The sequence below is a fragment of the Dromiciops gliroides genome, chromosome 3, assembly GCF_019393635.1.
Source record: "Dromiciops gliroides isolate mDroGli1 chromosome 3, mDroGli1.pri, whole genome shotgun sequence".
Lineage (NCBI taxonomy): Eukaryota > Metazoa > Chordata > Mammalia > Microbiotheria > Microbiotheriidae > Dromiciops > Dromiciops gliroides.
This window is the reverse complement of record NC_057863.1, coordinates 44,334,054-44,354,317: the sequence shown is the minus strand read 5'-3', so window position 1 is coordinate 44,354,317 and position 20,264 is coordinate 44,334,054. Positions and strand designations below refer to the sequence as shown.

Below are 20,264 nucleotides of genomic sequence, written 5' to 3'. Positions count from 1 at the left end.
CAGAGAACCTCACTCACATTCACCAAGAGCTTCCTCCTGAGCCTCACTCTCACCTCACACCTGCTCAAGGGCCACCCCGGGCCATCTCCTGCCTCTCTCCCACTTCCTATGAGGTGGGCCTTCTCCTGCACAAGCCATCTCATGACCTCCCATCTCCTCTAGCAGACTGTCCCCTCTGTCACGCCCATCTGTCCTCAGTCTCTTCCTGTCAACTCGCTTCTTCCCTTTATCCTCAAACCCCCTCACTCGATGTGTTCATGCCAGTTAACTATCACGACACTTCTCTCTCTGCTCCTTGAGACGGCAGCTGCCTCCCCTCTTCATTACCCAATCCAACAAACTTTCTCTAATGCCAAGCTTCCTGACTTCTCTGCCACCACTGACACTATCAATCGCCCTCTTCTCGTTTTCTGTGACTTCACGCTAGTGCCATCTCTCTAGTTACCTCACTAATTCTGAATCTCTTCTTTGTGCCTGGTTAATCACAATAACGGCTACCACTCATTAAGAATCAGAAGAGTGCCAGGGACTCTTCTTGGCCCTTTGCAAAAACCACGTCATTTGACCCTCACAACCCCCCTGGCATTTTACAGATAAGGAAACTAAGGCAGAGTTTCGTGACTTGCCAGGGTTGTGAGTGTTTGAGGCTGGGTTTGAACTCAGGTTTTCTTGACTGCAGGGCTGGAGCAACACCCAGATGCTTCTAGTTGTTCTTAAGTTGTGCTTCCCATTAGACCGTGAGTTCCTTGAGGGCAGGCCTGTCTTTTGTCTTTCTCTGTATCCCCAATGCTTAGCACAGTGCTGGCAAACAGCAGGAGCTTAGTCAGTGTTTATGTCTCTTCTCTTTCTATCCTCTTCCTCTTGGTGATCTCACCAGACCCCTTTTCTGTTGATAATCCTCAGTTTTACCAGCCTTCAAGTGCAGTCTCACATCTGCACTGCCTACCACACATCTCTAACCGGACTTCAGTAGACAATTTAAACCCAAGGTGTCCAAAACAACATTGATTACTTTCCCCCAGGCCTCCCCTCTCCCTTACTTTTCTATTACTATCAAGGGCACCACCAACCTCCCAAATTTACAAACTAGCTGTCATCTTCAGTTCCTCACTTTCCATAGCCAATCTCCTGCATATCCTGTGGATTTTGCCTAACATCTCTTGCATACGCCTTCTTCTCTCTTCTAACACTGTTGTTGTTCAGTTAATTTTGGTCATGTCCAACTCTTTGTGACCCCATGTGAGGTTTTCTTGGTAAGATACAGGAGTGGTTTGCCATTTTCTTCTCCAGCTCATTTTACAGATGAGGACACTGAGCCAAACAGGGTTAATGACTTGTCCAGGGTCACACAGCTAGTATGTGTCTGAGGCTGGATTTGAATTCAGGTCTTCCTGGCTCCAGGCCTTGTACTTTATGCACTATGGCGCCATCTAGCTGCCCCCTATACTACCATCACCCTAGTGCAGGCCCTCCTCATCTCACAACTGCCTTGCTCAACTTAGTGGTACAAATGATGTTCCTAAAGTCCAGGTCTGACCATGTCACTTTTCCTACCTGTTTAATAATCTCTGCTGACTGCTTCTGGCTTCCAGGAAAGCCCTTCATCTGCTCCTCGTGTTCCTGACATTTTCAACCTTCTCACACCTTATGCACAGTGACCGCGGCCTCCTTGCGGTTCCTTATACAAGACGGTCACCTCCCAGCTCAATCAGCTTTCACAGGCTTCCCTGGAATCCCCTCCCTCTTCCTCTCTACTGCCTGGGCCTGCTACCCCCTCTACCTTGTGTGTGCCCATTCTCTCCCATCAGACTGAGAGGGCCTTGAGAGCAAGGCCTGGCTTCACCCTTCTTGTTACGGCGCTGCCAGGACAGCGGCAGGTGCCTAATCACTGCTGGGTGAAGGATTCCCAACAACAAAGATGGCTGCCTGTCCACCATGCTAAGTTGCCTCATACAAAACAGAGACAAAATATGATACTTTGGTGGGAAGAGCCACTAGTAGCTCGGGGATCAGGAAAAGTCCAGGAAGCTGACCACCAGGTGACGAAAGTAGGAAGTGCTGGAGATAGGGAGGAGACTGACCAAATCATCTGGGTTTATGTACAAAGAGGCTTTGTGCTACACTGGAAAGAGGGCAGATTACTGAGTCTCAGGACCCGGATTCCAACTCCATGTTCTCAGGTCCCTCATCTCTAACATGTAAGAGGTGGATGAAACAGACAGCCCCAAAGGGCCCTTTCATGAGCCTGTGACCATCTAAAAGACTGGTCAGGTGGGGGTGTCATTTTAGATGGATCACTTTCACACTTCACGTCATCTGTACATTTCTAAAATTATAATGAGCTTAATACTAAAATGGATGATTTAAATTTTTAAAAAAAAGGAATTCAGAATGCAGTTCATCGTGTTAACCCTGGAGGGCTCTACTGCAGTCTCATACCATTTCCTTTCATCTCAAAGCTTTGGCAAACAGACTGCACCTCTTCAAATGCCAACAGGATGAATTTCTAGCTAATATCAGCTCTGTAAAAGGCAGAATTCAAGAATCCTGAAACACACCAGGCGTGGCTCCTGCGCTTTCAGGGGCAGGATGGCTGACTGGCTAGACGCACGACAACCTGGCCTCCCCCAGCCCTGCAGGTCCCTTCGCCTGCATTGGGTGCCTCCCCGGCTAATGAAATCACAGATTCAGTCCACATCTCTGTCATTACTCTCACAGATCGCCGATTTAATGTACTGCAGTGGTTTGTGTGCTCTCTAATTTGAAACAGAAATTCTTCAAGAAATAGTGATTGTTCAAGGAAAATCCCAAACAAACATACTCAGGTATAACATACTCAGGAGAGCAAAGCTTTGACGTGTGGCGTCAGTCTTAATTTGCATATCTGGCACTGCAGTCTAAGAGACAAATGGAAAGTTCAACATTTTGACTACACATCAGCTTAAAAAAGTGAAGAAAAAAGTCAGTCACCTATGCCGACATGCGCTTCTTGGATCATGCTGACATCATTAGCACCATCACCAACAGCCAACGTGATAGGTTTTTCTGGAGAGATTTTTATCAGTCTTATGACCTGAAAAGGGACAGTTTTAATTAGTTCTCATAAAATCAGCTCTGAGTAAATGCTTGTTGACTTAATACTGAGGCAAGGCATGACTCATTAAGCTGGTACGGGTTGCTTATCTAGAGAAAGTATTAAAATGCTCCTTAACAGGTTCATCTTTTGCTGGATGGTTAATGTCAAATATTCTTAATTCAATAAACCATTATATTATCCAAGGAAGCCCATTTACATGCTTTTAGGCATAGACACCTGAGAAAGAGCAGAACTTGAGAAAAGCCGCATTATGGAAATTCTGGACACTTAGGCTAGAATAAAATCGAGAGAGAAAACATGAAGATAGCATTTCCAAGATTCAACTATTACTTTCCTTTTCAAACACTAAACAGGTTTACTTACCATCATAAAAACTTGGAAATTAAGAGTGTGGAGGCACAACTCCTTTGTATATTTACTCTTATTTCTCAGTTGAGTGAGATTTAATTTATGGAAAATAAAAGGTTAGGAATCTAAGACTGTCTTTCAAAAATGATGTGGGGGGAGAAAGCACCTTTGTGGAAAAAAAAATCTAAAGTTGATTAAAAAGACTTCCCTGAAAATTAAATGTTTAAATTTTTTTCTCTACTTCTCATTTATGAATCCTAAGTTTTTCTAAACAAAAACTCTCCCAGGCTCACAGTCAATTCTGGGAAACTCAGTATGCTTCAAGTGTTTCTCTCTAGACCCTACCTCAAGTGTTCTTATTATCTTACAGTTTAATTTATGTCAATTCCAGAAGGCAGATGAACTCTAACCCTTTCTAAGGTAAAAATGCATTTCTTATAGACAGCTAGTAGTGCTGTAGGGAGATAAGTTCTGTCTCCTTCAGTTTCCTCATCTGTAAAATGGGCAATAAATAAACAAATTAATTAAATAGCCCCTACCTGCTAGGTTTGCTGTGAGAATCAAATGAGGTAATATTTCAAGCCCTTTCTGAACCTTACAATGTGACAGAAATGCTAGCTTTTATTATTATTATTATTATTATTTTTTTGGTGAGGCAATTGGAGTTAACTGACATGCCCAGGGTCACACAGCTAGTAAGTGTCACGTGTCTGAGGACATATTTGAACTCAGGTCCTCCTGAATCCAGGGCCAGTGCTCTATCCACTGCACCACCTAGCTGCCCCTAGCTTTTATTATTACTAATATGATATAAATTTATAATAGTTGTCAGGTCTTCTCAACTCTTCAGCTCAATCCCATTCTTCTTCCACATAGTTTTATTGCCCACTAAGAAAGTGAGCTACAGGTAGCTGCAGTTTATAGATGCTTCTTTTAAAAAGGGACAACTTAAGAGTATTTAAAATCACACACAATCAAATCTGGATGAAACAGAGATGACCTATGAAAAGTAAAGGCATGGGGGGCAGCTAGGTGGCGCAGTGGATAGAGCACCGGCCCTGGAGTCAGGAGTACCTGAGTTCAAATCTGGCCTCAGACACTTAACACTTACTACTAGCTGTGTGACCCTGGGCAAGTCACTTAACCCCAATTGCCTCACTAAAAAAAAAAAAGAAAAGAAAAGAAAAGTAAAGGCATGAGAAGGAGAGATGCTCCTGGGGACTGTAGGATGTGTCATGAGGAACTCTCTGAAAACAAGTGGGGCCATTTCCTTGTGCCTGCTTCACTGGTGTGGCACAGGGCAGGAAGGAGGCCCGACAGAGGTGCTCACAGGCCCCTCTTCCTGGGCCGTCCTCTTCCTTGTCTTTCCACAGACCCTCTGTGCCGATTCAGCCTGGGACCCTCTATACCCCTTCGGGTGACTTGCCCCTCCCACCTGTTGCAGGGACAAAGGCCCTCCTTTGAATCCCATAGGGTCATGATGAGGAAGGCATTTGGCAAACCTACGGGTGGCTATCCCAAGGCGAGTTAGTGTGATGATTGCTATTTCATCTGGTAATTCTTTTCTGCAAGCTATTCTGATCCTCTTTTTCTCAGCTTTTTAGGGCAGTAAGGAAAGGAAGCCACAGTGCAAACCCAGGCACATCACCAATCTAAAGCACACACGCTGGCTCCAAGCCACACGCACTCCCAATTGCCTGTCAAGAGCGGCTCTCCATGTCCAGGAAGCCAGTGCCCTCTTCTCCCTGGGCTCGGAGCATCTCTTAGGCAGCTCCCGTGCACCAGGCACTAACAGGCACAAAGACCAGCGAAACTGGTCCTGTCTTCAGGGAGCTGACACTCAGAGTCTCTACCTATGCTCTCATTCGCTGACCTCATCAGTGGGAAAGGGCCTGTGGCTGGACTCTGAGCTGGGGTTCCAATCCCTGCTCTGTTGCTGTGTGAAAGTGAGCAAGGCCCCTGGCTCCTCTGAAGGACTGGGAGGCCGGACAGCCAGCCACCCACCCTCTGCTTGGCCTTCAAAGTGCTCCGGAACCGTGCCCCCTCGCACCTTCCCAGGCTCCTGACACCCTCCTACCCAATCACACCGGTCTCCTGGCTATTGCATACAGAAGACCCTCCATCTCTGGGCTCTGGGCATTCCTCTGGCTGTCCCCCAGACTGGGAATGCCCTCAGTCCTTCGTTCCAACTACTGACCTCCCTGGTTTCCTTTAAGTCCCAACTAAAATCTCACCTCCTAAGGAAGCCTTCCTCAGACCCTCCTAATTCCAGTGCCTTCTCTCTGTTCACTTTTTCCTATTTATCTCTATATAACTTGTTGGCACATATTTGTTTGCTGGTTGCCTCCCCATTCAATTGTGAGCTCCTTGGGGGCAGTGACTGTCTCTTGCCTCTTTTTGTATGTAGAGTGCTGAGCACAGTACCCAGTATGCAGAAGGTGCTGAATCATTACTCACTGATTGGCCAGAGGCCCCTCCTAGTTCCAGACCTATGGCCCCAAGGCCAGGGAGGACCCTGGTCCTCCCACCTGAGATCAGTGGCAAAGTCCAGGCCTGAAACTGCGTGAGTATTTTGATAATATTTTCTGAGAAAGTTTAAGTTTTAGGATCAGGAAACAAAACAGAAAAGAAAAGCTTGATGGCTGTGCTCCCTGTACAAAACAGCTGTTCACAGAACAACAAGATGTACAGAGAGCTTGAGGAACATGATGTGTCCTTAACTGGTTTCAATTTTAATGACCGTTCCAAAGCCATCTATGTCCATGGGAATATAAGCATATGAAAACGTCACACTGTGGAATTTCACTACAATTCTAACTTTTTCAATGGAATTATTTTGTTAAATTAAAAAAAGAGGAAACTAAACTATGGGACCAAGAAAGGACTGCTCCCCAAGCATGCTTCACAAAGTTCCTTTAACTTTCAGCTTTTTTGGCCTCTGCAACACTCAGAGCTGCTGACCCGTCCCCTCTCCCATGGACACCCACTCTTGGGGTGCTGCCCCATCCCAAGGAGGGGGCGCCCCTCAGCTAAGGTGAACTCCTTTTTCTCTACTCTGCTCACACTGAATGTCTGATGCTGTAGAGATGGACTCTGCTATCTGAGCACTGACTGCATGGAGGGCAGTCATCGAGGGAAGCACCTTGAGATCTATCTGGCTCAAAAGCTTGGTGCCTGCCCTATACTGGCTCTGTGTGGCCTGACACCTGACACCTGACACTCTCGTACTTCTCAGTCCTTGCTGGGATGGCTGGTTCTGACCCAGACTCTGCTTCCCTTCTGATCCTTCCTGAGCATCCTGACCTCCCTCAATCAGTCAGTCACAAGCCTTGTCCTTGGCACTTTAACACTCTGCTCGGTGCCACTGGCACTTAGCAAGCATTAAAGGTATCTAGGTGCGTGTCACGTCTCCCTTTTAGACTATAAGTTCGGCAAAGGCAGGAATCAAGCTGTCTTATCTATGCCTGGAATCATCTTGTTCTCTAGTACAATGCTTGGCATCAAAGTACTTAATGAATGGTTGTTGAATTAAGTTGAATTTACAGATGCCTTTCTTGGGACCAAGAAATAAGAACTTCCTTAGTGATAAAGAACTGAGAAAAGTAAAATGTCTATTTAACAAAAGACCGTGGCCATGCTGTCACTGTTACAAAAGGTCATAAAGGGTGAGCAAAGCCAGTGGAAAACAAGACTCTGATGTTCTATGAACTGACACCCCCATAAGCCAATCCCCTCATCCAGGAGATGCTGACTTTGCTGATGAAGCACACCCTGGGTAAAGGGAGGCTCCTCTCTCATTTCAACAAGTGTCCCCCCTTCCCCGCTGCCCCCCGGGGTCCTGCACAGGGCAGAGGGCCTGGCCCGCAGGCCTGAGGTGGGGCAGCACATACTTTGGCCTTCTGCAGCGGGGCCATGCGGCAGCAGAGTACAGCACAACAGCTTTTACACACATCCAGGAAGATCTTCTCGTGTTCCCTCAGGGCCAGAGAAAGGCTGCTCCCGTCCACGACTAGCCCATGCTGGATCACGTGGTCTTCAGCGATTCTGGAGAAGAAAGTATTCTGATTTTCAACAGGCTGCTTCAGCCCCACTGACTACACTTCAAGCACAGTAACAGATTTCCCTCCACTGAAACGGCAGTTTTTGATTTTTCTCGGTAGTTATTTATCTTGTTCCAGGCGGATATGCCTGAACACCTGACAGCTCTGGGATTCATGGAGGGGCAGCGCACTGTCTCTCATAGGCAGCATTCAAGAGAGGGCAGATTAGACTTAGAGCTGGAAGTCAGTGAATCCAACTCCTTACTTTATAGATAAGGAAATTAAGGCAGAGTTAGCGTAAGTGACTCGCCTGAGGCCACACAGCCTCCTTTGGGGGGAGGGGGAGATCTCCCTGACTCCATGTTCCAGGCCCTCTCCCCTATACCAGAGAAGGGCTGGAACAAAAGTCTTATCACCTCTAGCCAACCTGATGAGAAGTAATTCTCAATTAGCCTAGGTGGACTCCAGACAACATAGAATCTATCAATGGAATTATTTATCATTCAAAACCTTTCAGGGTAGCAAGATCTGCTTCGAACCAAAATTCAGCAGAGGGATTTATTCACCTTATCTAAAAACATACCTAGTACAAGGGGAGCTAGATGGCACAGTGGATAGAGCACTGGCCCCGAAGTTGGGAGGACCTGAGTTCAAATGTCACCTCAGACACTTACTAGCTGTATGACCCTGGGCAAGTCACTCTACCCCAATTGCCTTAAACATCCGGGACCATCTCCAGTCATAATGATGTGTATCTTGCCACTGGACCCAGATGGCTCTGGAGGAGAGAGTGAGGCTGGTGATCTTGCACAGCCAGCCCTCCCTCCCTTAAATCCAATCAGTACAAGTCATGATATCACCCGGAGGTCATGGTCCTCTTCAGAATGAAGAGCAGAACAACCACCACCACCTAGCACAACTCTGCATGAGTAGTCCTGATGCCTGAGGCCACACAGAATGGTCCCTAGATCCCTGTCATGCAGAAGTTCTAGAACACCAGGAGGGGAAGGAGGCTAGACATCTACCCAGGCTGAAATGGATGGGAGGGGTTCCTGTTGGTGGAAGGGCCCTGGGGCTCCCCTAGGGCTGCTTTCAGGTCCTGGGGCTATGGCTGAAGGAAACCCTAAGGGACACCTCTGCTCCCTCCTAGCAAGGTCTATAACCAGAGATGAGGCAATTACAAGAAGAGAGGCTGCAGAGACCGGACCTTGGACCATCTCTATTGCTAAGTGGAGCTTCGCTTTAGGAGGCAAACAGACCCACCCACTCCACTGTGCCTGCTTAGTGACCCCCTGAAATTCTGCGGGACAAAGGTTTTACTCCACAACTAGAAGTCAAATCCATTCTCTTTCAGTCCAGGCTGGATAAGCATCTGTTAAGACTCTTTTGGATGGACCTCTATACTTGGTGAGACTGGCGTACAGGGCACTATAGCCAGGGGCCTAGGCTCAAACCCTGCCTCTGAGACTTCCCTAGGCAAGGCCATTAAGCATTCTGGACTGCCCTCGATGGCCTGAGACAGGCCCTTTGCTGCTCTTGATCCAAGAGACTATGAATGTGAACCCCGGCTTCTTCAGTAAACCCCAGGACCAGATTCAAGATCTTCCAGCTTTCAAAGCCCTTCATAAGCTGGCTTGTTCCTATGTTCCCAGTCTCTTGCCCCTTATTCCCTTCCAGGCACTTCGGCGAGCTGGTGACCCTGTCCCCAAGGCTCAGCCTGAAGTCTCAGCTCACTCCTCACCTTCTGCAAGAAGCCTTTCCTCAGCTCCCTTTAATGCTGGTGTCCTCCCTAATGTGATGCCCCATTTCTCCTGTATCCCTTGTTTGTACAGAGTGTGCTCTCTGAGAGCAGGGACTGTCTCTGACATGAGTACATAACACACTGCCTGACACGCAGCAGACACTGAATGAACGCCTGCTGACTGGGCTTGAACACAAAGGCGTGTGCATCAGTGGGTAAAGCACATGAGACTTTTTCACCTCCGGTGTTTTGGATGCTATGTCTAGGGATCTGAAACCCTCCGGCTTCTTTGATCACCGTGTCCATAGGGGCTCAATCCAAATGATCTGTGATACTAAAGCACAAATATCATGTCATGACTGACATTTGTTTCTCTGGGAGTCTTAAATGACCCCACTGGATGGCAGCATGGGAACAGCCAGTGGTCATGAGGATGCAGCGCTACGGTTCTGCTTTTCTGGAAAGCCTTCAGGGAAGTGAACGACCCCAAGAGGGACCCTGACAGCCACGCCCCCCTCTCTATTTCAGAAAGCCTATACTCCATTGGTCTCTCTCTGGGCAGGCCTGCTGGGACACATGGGGCATAAGCCCGCCCTCCCCAGGGGGAGCCCACGGTACCTTCTGGCGAGTCGCCTCAGCTGCTCCGCACACTCACGGTCTGATTTCTGGTTGACCAGTTCAAGGATGTTCATGGTTCTATGAAAATGTCCGCACGATAAACTCACACTGATGGCGGTTTCATGTTTGTCTCCAGTGAGCACCCATATTTTGATGCCTGCCAGGCGCAAGGCTTCAATGGTTTCTCTCACTTTATCCTGAAGCCTGAAAAGAGAATCAAGCCATTTAAACGCCACAGGCCCCGCTAGGCTGGTGTTCCACAAACAGCAGAACCATGTGCTAACGACACACATCTGCTTGTTAGACCAAAGCTTTGAAACATCAGTGATGACTGTTGGAGTCAAAACCTCCTTATTAGGATGCTAATATCTGAATTGTGAGAGACACATCTTCAAAGTCTATTTTCACAAGGTCAGATGAGCCACCTGGCTTCAATAAAGCCCCATTTTTACCAGAGAGCTTTAAATTTCCAGGTGTAAATGAATATTTAGAGAGAGGAATACTCTCCTCTCATCTATAACTCAAGTTATAAATCAAGGACTAAAGGCTACAGAACTTACTGAGAAGATAAACATTTGGAGACACTTGAGGAGTTGATTAAATAGAAATGTACAGGAAAAAAGACATATTCATGTCCATGCATCCCCAAAACCAAAGAAGAGTAAGAAGAATCCCTTAACTCACTGTTGCTGTAAATCCCAGGTGAAAAGCTGGGCTCTGGCCTTTCATTTTAATTGTACATCAGACACTATGCTTTCCTCCCCTCTTCCTGTAAATCTTGAAGCTGGATATTTTGCAATTGATCTTAAGTGTACAGTAAGTGTGAGGCAGTGTGTGGGTGGGAGGGTGTGTGACTTCAGAAAACATTCATTCTCCTGTGATCAGAAGATGGCATTGGGGGGGGGCAGCTAGATGGCGCAGTGGATAGAGCACCGGCCCTGGAGTCAGGAGTACCTGAGTTCAAATCCGGTCTCAGACACTTAACACTTACTAGCTGTGTGACCCTGGGCAAGTCACTTAACCCCAATTGCCTCACTAAAAAAAAAAAAAAAAAGAAGAAGATGGCATGGGGAGATGACTGGTCATTCTGGTCCAGACCTGTCCTGTCACTAGTATTAAACAAGTCCCAGTGAAGAAGTTTCTTTCGTCACTGCAAATTGGCAACTGTTTTGTGACTTCTGGTCTTAAAGAGCTGTCTGGACCAGAAGAGCAGGTCATGAAAGAGCATGACCTCAATCCACCCCAGAGGGCCCAGAAGCAAATTAGATGTCACTGGGAAATGAATAAACAACAGACAACAGGGCATGGATGACACTCCCAGGGATCCTTCCACACCTCTGCTCTAGACCATCCAGGGGCCCCACAGCCAGGAGGTATCCAAGGGGAGACCTGAGCCCAGGTCTTTCTTCTTCTGAGGCAGGCTCTACTTCATGGTGGTACAGTACAAAGAGCCCAGGGCCTGGAGTCAGGAAGACCTGAGCTCAAATCCAGCCTCCCACTCTTCCTAGCTGTGTGACCCTGGGCAAGTCACTCAAACGATGCCTGCTTCAGTTTTCTCATCTGTAAAACTGAAATAACAGTAGCTACCTCCCCAGGGCTGTTGTGAGGATCAAGTGGGATAAAAATTATAAAGCTCCAAGCGTGGCATCCAACACACAGCAGGCGCAACAAAAAGACTGTCACCCTTTACTCACTCTACCAAATGGTCTCATGGCGTGTACAAACATGAATGGTAATACATGGACAAAGGGAAGAGCTAGACACACTCGGGGGAGGAGAGAACACTTGAAGCTGGGGTACCCCACAGAGGAAAAGGCATTCTGAAAGGAAGATTCAGATTCTTTTTTCCCCATTTTGGGGGGGGTGGGGGGTATGGCGATTCTGACTTTGAATGGCAAAGACAAGGGTGGAGCGTGCTCTAAGCTTGGTGGAAGAGAAGTCCATGAGGACCCTTGAGGTGAGACACAAGCTGCTGGACTTGAGGAAGTGCTGCCCCTGTACATAATTTCTAAACTCCAGTGGAGAGCTGCCCTGCATTCAGAGCACTCACTGAACTTGCTCCTCCATCTTATTCTGGTCAGAGCATGAATGGTTTTCCCAAACACAAAGAAAAACACCCCCATCAGCATCTAGCACGCATGCCCGAGCGAGCATGACCAGAGACCCTGTGGCCGTCCCAGCTTACCTGTCTTCCACACCCGTCGCCCCAAGTAACAGCAGTTCTCTCTCGATGAAATGGAACGTCTCTGCTAGCTTCTCTTCCCGCTGCTGCAAGGCGGTTCTGGCGGCAAACAGGCGTCTGTCCACTTCCTCAAACTCTTCAGGAGTGAACTGTCTATATGCCACACACAGAGTTCTCAACCCTTTCTAGGGCACAAGTGAAGGATAAAAACAGAGGGGCTGAGAAGCCAGTTTTCACATCAACCATCCACACTCTAAGATATATCACATGACCATCTCTTTACAGTCAGCCACACCTACTTCTTTCACCAAGAACATCCAGGAGAGGACTCCTCAGCCGGCTCCTCAGGAAGCACTAACTCTGGGGGACTCCCCATCTAGATGAAGGGGGCTGCAGGCAGCAGACCACAGCAATGCACACAGGCGGGCCCCTTCATAGGCTGGGTGTGCTGCATCCCTGACACACCGAAACAAGCCTCAAAGGGCAAAAGGGATTCCCAAAGGGGTGAGCTCTGAAGAGAAGCATTCAAGGCAAGGGGGAGAACCCGCGCAAAGACATGACATCAGAAACAACATGTCACGCATGAGGAACAGCAAGGTACGCTGGGGAATGATGTGTGTAATCAGTCTGGAAAGGCAAACGGCAGCCATTTTGTGAAGAGCTCAAAATGTCCAAAGAAGGAATCTATTTATCTTAGAGGCAACAGGGAGCTGTGGAAGCTCCTTGAGCAGGGGAGTGACTGGAGCAAACCTACACTTTAGGAATCTCAATCTGGTTGTTGTTTGAAGGTTAGACTGGAACAGATGCAAGCCGACCAACCAGAAAGGTGAGAGGCAATGAGGTTCTGAAGGGGACAGTCAGGAGAAACATTCTAGAGGGAAAATTAACAAAACTTAATGAGGGACCAAATATGTCGTTGGAGTCAGGGCCTGACAGAGAAGGAAAGTCAGGAATGCAAACCTGGGTGACAGGAAATAGTGAAGCTTGAAAGAGGAACGGCTACACAGGTAAGAACGATGACTCACACTGGGATACGCTGAATCTGAAATGCCTTTAGACCATCCAGGTGGAGATGCAGGAGAAGAGTTTAGGGGACAATTGAGGGCTAGACATGTGGTTATATGAGTTATCTATGTAGACGTGACAGCAGAACCTATGGAATCTATGAGGAGGTAGAGGGAAGTGAAGGAGGGGGAGAAAAACAGAGAGGAGGCGAAGGGAAGGAAAAGAGGGAGAAGAGAGAGCCAAGAGCTTTGGAGGAGAGATGGATGATGGTCCTGGCAAAGTAAACTGAGAAGGATCAGCCAGACAGTAGCAGGAGAACCAGCAGAGATCAGTGTCACAAAAACTCAGAGGAGCATGTCCAAGAGGAGGGAGTGGTTCTAGTGTGAAACACTGCAGAAAGGTCAAGAGAGACGAGGCCTGGGAAGAGACCCTGGATTTGTCAATAAAGAGATCACAGATGATCTCAGAGTGGACTCAGTCGAGTAGTGGGGTTGGAAGTCAGATGGCAAGGGGAGGAAGTGGAGTCACTGAGTTTAGGCAAGCTTTTTCTAGGAGAAATGATATAGAATCATAGATTGAGGTGATAGGTCAGGTTTTTATAGGATGGGGAAGATATGTTTGAAGGCAGCAAGAAAGAACCCAGATGATATTGTATGATATGATTATGGATTTGAGTCAGATTAAACTCTGAGGATGGGGTCTGGAAGGTACCCAGCCCTGCCCCAGTATAGTTCGTTTAGAAGTTTATTGCTTGTCAAATTCTCACTGTCTCCTTTAAGTTTTATTGCCAATTAACAGTATTTTTACTTCTGCTCAGTCTCCCCACTTGTCAGCTACATATTAGTTTTGTCTGCAATCCATCATGTGTCAGAACCCTAGTCAGTGGGTCAGGGAGTTTGCCCACCAATTCAATACTCGGGACTCAAGAAGAAAGGACGGGGCTCGGCACAGGATGCAGCAACTGAGTTGAGACCAGATGTTAAGTGACATTGTCTCTTTTTCTCAGAGCAGAATCCCCTTGGCCCTGGGGTCCCAACAATGTGTTAATTCTTTTATTCTTTATTCTATTTCTTTGACTTCCCAACATAGCCGAAGATAAATTTTAACCGTCATCCTTAACAATGCTGAAGCACCTGAGTGACTCTTCCTGTTATTCAGGTTGAATATCTTTAGAGACAGGGGCCGGGAGAGGGGAGTCAGTGGGAATTGTGAGATCTGAAACATCTGACTGTCACTCCCCTGTTTCCTCTTCCTTTGGTTTGACCTTGTTCCCCCTCCCCTTTTCCCCCTTGCTCCTGGAACACGTATGCATGACTCCATACATTGATCATGAGCTGAACACGCACCCTGGGTGAGACAGGATAGGATGTTAGATTGTGAGCTCGACCTAGTGTGCGTGGGGACTTCCCCTCTGACCGGCATTCCTATATAAGGTTAAGGCATGTATTAGCTGGCGCGGTTCAGGAATTGAACTTGCCCATTCCTACGGGAATGTAATAATTCTGTCTCTGCTTGACTTGGTGGTCTCCTCGAGTTATTTGGGTAAACTGAGGCAGTTTGCTCCATACAATATGAAGAGAATGAAACTGGGGCGGGGGGGGGGGGCTGGAGTGCAACAACTGGAAAGAGACCAGTTGATGGTTTGGCCCCAGTATACATGTAAGCAGAGGTGTACTCCATCAACACAGCTTAATTCATTATCAGAGTCTGGAAGAACAGAATGCAAACCCTGCCTCAGACACTCCCTTCTCTGGCTGTGCATCACTGGACAAATCATTCACCCTCTCAGCCTCAGTTTCATTATCTATAACATGAGGATAATAGCACTGCCTTCCTAGATTCTTGAAAGGATCAAATGAGATGGTGCATTTAAAGCACCTCTGCAAACTTTAAAGTGCTATAAATTTTAATTATTATAAATCTGAGCTATTATAAGCCTAGTTTCACCATGTAGATTCCTCTCCATGGGTCTCCTCTCTCTCCCTCTCTCTCTCTCACACGCACGCGCGCGCGCACGCACACACACACACACACACACACACTCCTCCTTAAATTTCGTTCCTAACACCCTATCTAGAATTTTAATTTTGTCTCCTATTCCATCTCCACAGATTCAGTGAAACCTGAACTCAATTAACTGACTCAATTCTTAGAAGTACTTGGGTTGGTTTTCTCTGAACACTTTCCACCTGGAAGACCTCACTTCTTTCTTCATCTTTCAGTCTCTGATTGAGGGTCAATTTTGTGATCATATCTCTCCATTAGGATTCTCTAATCTGTTCTTGGTTTAGGAATTAGGCTTTCGCCCATCTCATTTCCAATGTTTCATGCTGGTCCTAGGGGACTTAACTTTAATACGCATGATTTTTGACATTATTATCAATAGTTTCTATCGAATAAGGTATTAACTTCTTACTTTGTTCTCCAATTTCACTTTACCTCTCTATCTCTACTCTGACCTTTTCTGCAGAAAGTACTCCATTTTTGAGTTTCTACTGAATTTATCTCCTTTCCTAATGCTCCTTAATGTGATGTTCATTCCAATTTACTTTCTTAAATGCCATCAGTAACCTTGCCCCCTAAGTGTATTCTGAAAGCTTGCATTTTACCTCCTACATTTAATTAAGGCTTTCAAAAGCACTACTATAAAATTAATTCAGTTTTCAGTACAGTATCTAGCACAACACTAGTGTGGAAATGAATAATTAAAAACAGCAACATATTAACTGGGTGGTATAGCAGATAAAACTCTGGGTTTGGAGTTGGGAAAACCTGAGTTCAAATCCTGCCTCAGACTCTTCCTTAGCTGTGTCATTCTGGGAAAGTCATTTAATCTGTTCCCCTCAGTTTCTTCATCTGTAAAATGAGGGTAATAATAGCTGCTAACTTACTTGTTGTGAGACTCATATAAGGTAACATATGTACGGCACTTAGCAAACACTGAAGAGCGATATAAATACAAGCTATTATTAAATATTGTTATTATTTTAATGCTTTTATATTGAGTCACTTCACTTATTATTTGAGGAAATGGCAAAACGATTTCTAGATGCTAGGGGCTATGATTTTTTTTTTTAAGTGAGGCAACTGGGGTTAAGTGACTTGCCCAGGGTCACACAGCTACTAAGTGTTAAGTGTCTGAGGCTGGATTTGAACTCAGGTACTCCTGACTCCAAGGCCAGTGCTCTATCCACTGTGCCACCTAGCTGCCCCAGGGCTATGATTTTTAAGGGAGTATGCTGGTGTAAGAGCATAAAAAGAGTTATCTAACTATATGTCTTCCCAAGAGAATCCACCAATATCTTTTCCTCCCCAAAATTAGAATTTGAGAAATACAGATTCAGAAACAATACCAAGTCCCAGCAGTTTGAAAACTACAGGAAGTCTCTGGTTCACAAACCCTTCCATTAAAAGCAGCCTATTTGGGGTAGCTAGGTGGCGCAGTGGATAGAGCACCGGCCCTGGAGTCAGGAGGACCTGAGTTCAAATCTGGCCTCAGACACTTGACACTTACTAGCTGTGTGATCCTGGGCAAGTCACTTAACCCCCATTGCCTCACCAAAACAAACAAACAAAGCAGCCTATGCCCCCAAATGGCTGTGAACACTTGTGTATCCCCAAGCTCTCTCGGAAGCTGTGAAAAACCAACAACCAACGCTCCGGGAGATTTCTGATTGAGAAGCAGAAGGATGGTGTTGTTGGGGGATTCTAGTACAGGAAAGAGATGGCCTCTCAGATTCCATACCTGTAATCAGCTGACAGAAGCTGACCCACAGGGGAGAGACCAAGGCAGAGCTGCCTTGACTATCCAGTGTGCCCAGCCCAAAGCCCCTCACCTGCCCCATAAGCCATCTTCTGGCCTTTGTTCAGAGGACACCAGCAAGGGAATGCTACCATCTCCTCAGGCAGCCCCGTTCCACTTCTGAATGGCTCTAATTATTAGCAAGATTTTTCTCATATCAACCTCAACCACTTGCCCCACCCCTGGCATTTCCACTGAATGCTCTAGGTTCTGGCCCAATGGGACAAGGAGGACAAGTCTGGTTACTATCTCCCATCTAGGCATTCTCCTCTCCAAGCTAAACATTCTCCATTATCTCAATGCCCTTCATTAAGTCGTGTGGTACAGTGGAAAATGTGCTGGATCTGAAGGCAGAGAAGGACCCGAGGACCAGTCTGCCCACTTACTACCGTGTGAGCATGAGCAGGCAAAGGTCACTTCACTTTCTTTCCCCTGATCTCTAGGGTCACTAGCAGTCCTACGCAAGACACTGTGGTCCTTCACCAAAGGGAGGAAGGCAGCGTGGATGAGCAGGAAGTGCTCTAGACAGATGTGGAAGCTGGCTTTGTCACGTAACACCTGGGTGACCTTGGGAGAACCTCTGAGGCCTCTTTGGGCTTTAGCATTCCAACCTACAGAATCTTCCGAGGTCCCTTCCTGCATGACTGTCTTGGCACACTCTGGCTTATCACTAAGCTTTCTGAAATGTGGCACCACATCTCCAACTGATGGCCAAATAACTTTCAAATATGTTCCCTAAGTAACAGACAACCATTTCTTTAAATAAACAATTCATAAAGAAAACCCTCTAAAATCCTAAGTAAAAACTGCAGCAGAAAAGCATTTGTTTTACACAGTGGACAAGCAAATGCCATAAAAGAACTAGGATATTTCGGTAAGTTTTTGATAAACTACTAATGCAAAAAAACCCCCAAACAAACAAACAAAAAAACCCACCAAAGCTCTAATATGTACATTAGATATATTTTCATTGTTATTGAAATGTAGACTCACCAAAGCAAACTCATCTACATGAATTCTTGTTTTTTCTATTTCACCACCAATACAATTGGGAAGAATCGAAGACTCTGCTCCTTTAGAAAACAACATTTTCTCACCTGGAAAGAGAGAGGAAATCAGTATTTCCTTTGGATTGCTGCTGAGAATGTTCTACATCAAGTACTCACAGCTCCAAAGGTCACAGTAAGTAGAGACAGTGAGGCAGGCGGCGGACAACAAGAACACCTCTTAAAGCTCGATGATGGAAAAGCAGGAGCACCACAGAAGAGACATACGTCCTAAAGCACAGTGGGTGGGATAACCCTCTACTCCTTTTGTTTGTTTTGCTTTGGTCACGAACAATTATCCTAGGACCTGGATCTCGAGTCAGAAGGGAACCTCACAGAGCTCCCATGCTGACATCCAGGGAGGTCAAACAACACACCCAAAGTCCCAGAGGTAAAAACATCAGAGCGGGATCTGAACCCAGTTCTCTAATGCCCCACAGTGTCCTTTTGAACAGGACAAGGTGCTAAGTAAGGTGCCTAAAGCTGAGATAAGTAAAGCCACAGATACTAAGAAAACGAGTCACTACCCGGGACAAAGGCAAGTCAATAGGTCCAGGCAAATTATGTGCAAAGAAACACAAAGCACTAGTGGATGTGACTGCCGAACCCGCTAGAGATCTCTGAAAAACTGTGGAAGACAGGAGACATGCCATACGAAAAAGGTTAGAAAGTAATGTTAGTAAACTGTGTCCAGTGAACTCAAATTTTATTCCTAGGAAAAATGGGACCATTAGCAAACATCTCAAAAAGGAAGCAATTACACAAGGGATTACCTTGTCTCCTTTTTCCTCTCTCACTGTTACTAATTGGCAAATCAGGAAAATACTGCAGACAACATTTATATAGATTTTAGCAAAGTATCAATAGCTAGGATGCTGGATGTGAGCCAAGACACAAAAAGATCTTGTTGCATCAAATCTATCTAATAAGATCAAATTTAATACATATCAATGTCGGATCATACATGGGATAAAAAATAAACCTCACTATTATAAGATATGAATGTACTGAAAAACAGCAGCTCAACGGGAAAATGTTTCAGGGAGGTTTAGGGGGTACAAGTTCAAGGAGGTAACAGTGTGTAATCGACAACCAAAAAAGCTAATGAAGCTACATGAAGGGAGGTACGGTATCCAGAACCAGGGACATGGCAATGTCATCACTGCTTTCTGGCACTCAGGGACAGAGCTCATGTGTATTATCCTGGGTGCCACATAATTGCCAAGCTGGACAGCATCCAGAAAAGAGCAAACAGGACAGTGAAAGGCCTCAAGATCATGTCCTGAGGATCAACTGAAAGAACTGGAGATGTTTATTTAGTCTGAGGAGAAGGCTCATGATAAAAATCTTTATGTTATCTGAAGGGCTTTTGTGTGGAAAAGGAGTTAAATGTATTTTGATTAGGTCCAGAGAGGAGAACAAGGAGTGATAGGTGGAAGTTGTAAAGAGGAAGATTTAGATTTAGTGAAAACAAACACCTTCCAACACTCAGGCTGTCCACAAGTGGAGTAAGAAGAGGTAGTTGAAGAGGTGGTGAGCTCTTAAGTCAAAACTGGATGACATGTTTGTTGGCATGCTTGTAAGAGGGTTCTTTTGCAGGAATGGGATGAATTCTGAGATTCTATTATTCTAAATATTTCACAAGTAAAGAATTGTAGGTTATTTGATTACATACCTGAAGGAGATTGTACAATCACACTCATTCGCCGACGATCTGAATCGAATTCTAGAACATGAAGCAATTTGTACCTGGAAAAACAGAAAGAAAACAGACGAATTAAGAAATTATTCTGTTAAAATACAGGAAGCCTGACTGTAGCAAGAATAATGGGATAGTAAATCAAACTGTATTAGGACAATGGGCTCTGAAGTATTAGTTATGATCTCAAAAAGTGATCTTGAAGTTACTATAGAATTCCATGATGCCACTGAGCCCAAAGAAGGCTAGCAAGACCAACAAAGAACTGGGCATTATCAAGAGTACCGGGGACCAAAAAATTCCTCAAACATTCATCTCACATCAAACTATGGTGCACATTTGGAGGACTTCAAAGATTTAAGAAAGTCTAGAGAAGAAAAGCTAAAATGACCATAAGCCGAAGGAGGGACTTTTATGAGAATAATTTTTTTTAAATGAAGATGTTTTAGTAAAAAAAAAACAACGACCCTGTGTTATGATAATTTGCTTTATCAGTAAAAGTGCTGTCCCCACAAATGAAAACCAAAGTTCCTCGATGACTCAGTAAAAGGCACAAAAAAGGTGTCTCTATCACACTGCCTCATGGCTTGGCAACAGGCACACAGACCCTCCCTGGGGGCCTGGTGACACCTGCCTCAACTTTCACTTGGCTTTGCTAGCTTTGAAGAAGTCAGACACACCTTCCC

The 20,264-nt window shown here is 45.8% G+C and overlaps 1 protein-coding gene across 5 annotated transcripts in view; it reads right to left on the bottom strand.

Annotated features, from left to right (window-relative positions):
- The window catches only part of ATP11B (ATPase phospholipid transporting 11B (putative)), a 141,969-nt gene that overhangs the window by 30,904 nt on the left and 90,801 nt on the right, over positions 1-20,264 (bottom strand). For all 5 annotated transcript variants that reach the window (XM_043991380.1, XM_043991377.1, XM_043991378.1 and 2 more), the window contains exons 16-21: positions 19,555-19,628; positions 17,827-17,930; positions 12,030-12,211; positions 9,845-10,048; positions 7,336-7,489; positions 2,971-3,073 (exon numbers count right to left, since the gene is read on the bottom strand). In XM_043991380.1, coding sequence (XP_043847315.1) covers positions 2,971-3,073; positions 7,336-7,489; positions 9,845-10,048; positions 12,030-12,211; positions 17,827-17,930; positions 19,555-19,628 — 821 coding nt within the window. The remainder of the gene's footprint in view (positions 1-2,970; positions 3,074-7,335; positions 7,490-9,844; positions 10,049-12,029; positions 12,212-17,826; positions 17,931-19,554; positions 19,629-20,264) is intronic.